Source organism: Myotis nattereri, assembly GCF_964212035.1.
Source record: "Myotis nattereri genome assembly, chromosome: 9".
In the NCBI taxonomy this organism is placed as follows: domain Eukaryota; kingdom Metazoa; phylum Chordata; class Mammalia; order Chiroptera; family Vespertilionidae; genus Myotis; species Myotis nattereri.
The window spans coordinates 40,764,248-40,768,989 of NC_138084.1; the positions used below are offsets into that span (position 1 = coordinate 40,764,248).

A 4,742-nucleotide genomic window follows, 5' to 3' on the forward strand; every position below is an offset into this window, starting at 1 on the left:
ATGGATAGCAGGTGGAGAAAGAGTGAACTGGTAAGTTAAAAAAAAACAAACACTGAAAAATATTAAAAAGTGGGAGCAACTATCCCAGTTTTCAAATATGTTATTTTTCTTATTTAGTGCATTAAATATGTAACATGGCCCAAATATAATGATAAACAATTTATATATATCATCTTATATCACTATTTTTGTGTTTCTGTTGAACACCTGGATCTGAGATACATGACATCCCCAAGATCACATGTATATAAAATATTAGAACCAAGAATGCTCTTTACTACTATTTTATCATTTTTGCTGCTCAGTCACTCCTGTACAAACTACAGAAAGTTATCAGGTCCTTCAGTCCCTAATTTTCACATGAAATTGTGGTCTTTGTGCTCATTATCACTGCCTTTCACTGCCATAAATGACACAGCTTGAGATTTTTATTACTGCCTTCTGTGTTTGGCATGTAGCCCTTGTGGGAATACTCTTCCACACATCTAATCAGATTTCTCTTCCATACACTATGGTTTTTATGTCTCCTTCTTTAAGAAATAAGTTTTTCATCTTTTTAAGAAAATGTCTTAACTATGACTATCCGGAGCTCTGAATTTAATGTACAAGAACTGACAAGTGCTATATATTTTCCAGTCTTCAAGTGCTTCCCAATACCTTCAGGTGAAATCTCGCTATGTTATTTCCAATGGTTCCATTGAATTCACGCCTGCAACATTTACTCTTGTTGGTATCCCAGGACTGGAAGCAGAGCACATCTGGATATCTATCCCTTTCTGCCTGATGTACATCATCATCTTCATAGGAAATGGCATCATTCTACATATCATCCGGATTGACCCTGTGTTGCATCAGCCCATGTACTTTTTTCTGGCCATCCTGGCCCTTGTTGAACTTGGGGTCTGTGCTTCCACCATACCTACAGTGCTAGGCATTTTCCTCTTTGGCATTCACGATATCAGCTTTGGTGGCTGTCTGCTCCAGATGTTTTCCATGCACGCTTTTACCCTTATGGAGTCAGGTGTCCTTCTGGCTATGTCTGTCGACCGCTTTGTGGCCATTTACAGCCCACTGCGGTACACAACCATCCTGACAATTCCCCGCATCACTGGGATGGGTGCCACCATTGCCTTGCGAAGTGTGATGCTCATGTTACCACTGCTCTTTCTCCTGAAGGGTCTGCCTTTCTGTGGTCACAACACCCTCACACACTCTTACTGCCTCCACTCAGATCTGATCAAATTGCCCTGTGCAGACACCCGCCCCAATAGCATCCTGGGTCTGTTTGTTGTTATCTCCACATTTGGATTGGACTCACTGCTCATTGTAGTTTCTTATATGCTGATTCTTCACACAGTACTGGGAATAGCTTCTGGGGCAGGACGGTGGAGGGCACTCAACACATGTGTGTCACATATCTGTGCTGTGCTTGTGTACTATGTTCCCATGATCAGCCTCTCTTTGTTTCACCGCTTTGGACGGCATTTACCTCCACTCCTGCAGACTATCATGGCCAATGCATACCTCTTCTTCCCACCTATGGTCAACCCCATTGTCTACAGCATCAAAACCAAGGAAATTCGCAATAGCATTGTTCGCACACTGTCTAGAAAGAGGAATGAGGTCTAATCAAACAGACAATACCCTAAGAACACAAGAACTTGGATCAGACCTATTGAATGGATATTAACATTGCAAATGGGAAGAATTCTATAGTTTCTATTGCTTATGAATGAGCTATATGCGTTAGTAGATGGAGAAAAGTAAACTAGCCCCCCCCCCTTCTTCCTTGAGAATAGAGAATGTCATTAGTTTGATGTAAGCTTATCAAAAGAGATGTGGGACCTGGTTTTTTCCCTAGTGAGGACACCATTGGTTTATTGAGTCCTTGAATATAAAATTCATTCTTTTCCCCTTGAAAATAAGTAGAATGGTTCCTGGGAGTCTTTTGCTTCCAGATATGCAAAATTTAGTGATATGTATTTGTGAGTGAAAAGAATCAGGACACAAAAGAATATGTATTGTATTTTTATCTTTATATGAAGTTGAAGAACAAATATAACTAATTTAGTGTCAAAATCAATAGAACAATGTAGAGGTGGAAGACTGACTGGGGAAACACATGAGTAATTTTTTGGTCTGATAAAAATACTCTATGGTATGTTAAATGCAACTTACAGGATTGTATCCATTTGTCAAAATGGTATTGCTAAAATTTATGCATTTCAATATACTCAATTTTACCTCTAAACTCATAATAATAATTAAAAGACTAACAATAACAATAGAAATAATCATTGGGTTACAGGTGGGTGGAAGTATAGAAGATGCAAGAATGGCATAATGTTGATCGTTGTTGAAGCTGGATGATGGATAGATAGAAGTTCATTTTAATAATCAATTTACTTTGTACATGTTTGACATTTTTTTAAATAAAAAATAAAAACAAGATACTATTGGTGATAATATTAAATCTTTATTGAATGTGTGCCACGAAACATTACTAACTTTCAGTTGGTCAGAATGATTTGGTTGAAAAATGATTTGACTTTAGGACACCATTTTATTTTTAATTGAGCTAAGGTTAGAAAAAATAAATAACAATCTGAAAAGAATGGTTTTAGGATGAAATGACTAAAAAAACAAGCCCATGCTTTTGTAATGGTCTTGAGTAACACAAATCACTAAGTAGTAAATACCTTCTGGTCACAGAAAGGTAGCAAGGAAAGAAAAACTTGAGGTTACTCTTCTAGACAGGGCTTGCAAGGTTCATTTTGTTGTTATTGTTGTTGTTTTCCCAAATTACTTTGACTTTCCACAAACAGCTATGAATATCATCATAAACCATAGAATTTTGAATGATTTTTAGTCAACAAAGTAACTAAGGGAGGTTCCTGTTTTGGAATAAATGATAACTATGTAAGGTGATGGGTGGCATAATTTCTCTCTTTTCTACTTTTATCTAATTCATTCAAATGATTACATTTACTATTTTTATATATCTATCTTTGAAAGTGCTCAATTGAGTGGAATCATTAAAATGGGTTTAGATATTTTTAATAGCCTTGTCTTTAATTTAAGAAACATATATATTTTTATTGATTTTTAGAAAAAAAGGAATGGAGAGAGGGATAGAGAGAGAGAGAAACATCAGTGTGAAAGATCTGTTGCCTCCCACATGTGCCCTAAAACCTGGGTATATGCCCTGACCAAGAATTGAACCAGTGACCTTTTGATACATGGGACAATACTCAACTGAGACATATCAGCCAAGGCCTAGTCTTTTAATTTTTTAAGGTAGTTCAAAAGCCTTTTGAGAACAATAAATATTGGTAATTTCCAAGACAATTCTGTAAATTAGATAGTATTTATCTCATTACACAAATGAAAAAAATTTAAAAAGTTATATACATTTATCAAAATCACACAAAGAAAAATGGTTTAAAGATAAATAAAATGGCCCTAGCCAGTGTGGGTCAGTGGTTAGGGAATTGGTTCATGCAGGGAAGAGCCGTGGGTTCTATTCCAGGTCAAGGGCAAGTACTTGGGTTACAGGTTTGATCCCCCGCCCTTGAGGCACATGCTGAAGCCAATTGATGTGTTCTCTTACATCAATCTCTCCCTTTCCCTCTCCCTCCCTTCCACTCTCTCTAAAAATCAATGGAAAAAATATCTTTAGATGAGGATTAACAAAACAAATGAACAGAAATTAAATAAAATGATGCATGTAAAACAATTAGCATAGTTCCTGGTAGAATTTGCTCAATAAGCACCTAGATTTTATTAGTCATACTTTTCTATCAAATCTGATGAATATGTTAACCCCACAGCCAATTTTCACAATGCCTGATAGTAATAGCTCTATATCTTAACTTAAAGTTCAAAAACATCCTATCTAATAATAGAGAAACATGGTAATTAGCTGTACCTCTGCTACCCTTACCATTGGCTAATCAGGGCGATATGCAAATTAACTGCCAGCCAAGATGGCAGCCGGCAACCAGGCAGCTTGAAGTGAACAGGAAGCTTGTTTGCTTCAGTGACGGAGGAAGCCAATGTTCCCCGCCTGCTGCTGCCGTCCTCTGAGCTTGCAGTTTTAGAAACATTGTTACAAATATAGAAGCTATACAATACCCCAGAAATCTGCTTTCAGCCAGCCGGGCTTCAGCCAGCAGGACCGCAACATTGTTTCAATTATAGAACAAATGCACAGCCCTGCTTTCAGCCAGCCAGGATCTCAGAGCTGGAGTGAGCAGGACCACAACAGTGTTACAATTATAGAACCCAAACAAACCAGATACCTGCTTTCAGCAGCCGAGGACTCAGAGCTGGAGCCAAGCCTCAGAGCTAAAGCTGGCCCAGAATTTAAAAAAAGAAAAAAAGGACAGGTTGGGAGCTTCAGTCACCCACCAGCCTGAAAACGGCTCTCAGCCCCTCCCCCAGACTGGCCAGGCACCCCAGTGGGGACCCACACCCTGAAGGATGCGTGACCAGCTGCAAACAGCCATCATCCTCTCATCCAGTCTGGCCAGGCACCCCAGTGGGGACCCCCACCCTGATCCAGGACACCCTTCAGGGCAAAGCAGTGCACCAGGCCTCTATCCTATATAGTAAAAGGGTAATATGCCTCCCAGCACCGGGATCAGTGGAGCCGTGAGGCCTCCCAGCACCGGGATCAGCGTGACAGGGGGCAGCGCCCAAACCCCCTGATCGCCCTGCGGCTCTGTGTGTGACAGGGGGCG

At 39.5% G+C, this 4,742-nt stretch overlaps 1 protein-coding gene across 1 annotated transcript; it reads left to right on the plus strand.

The window, feature by feature from the left end:
* Positions 1-1,629, plus strand: LOC308525468 (olfactory receptor 51G2-like; the record flags this gene model as incomplete). Its single annotated transcript, XM_081100285.1, has 2 exons — positions 1-30; positions 637-1,629. 2 exons carry the CDS (start codon positions 1-3, stop codon positions 1,627-1,629), a joined length of 1,023 nt encoding a protein of 340 aa, XP_080956411.1.
* Positions 1,630-4,742: the final 3,113 nt, after the last annotated feature.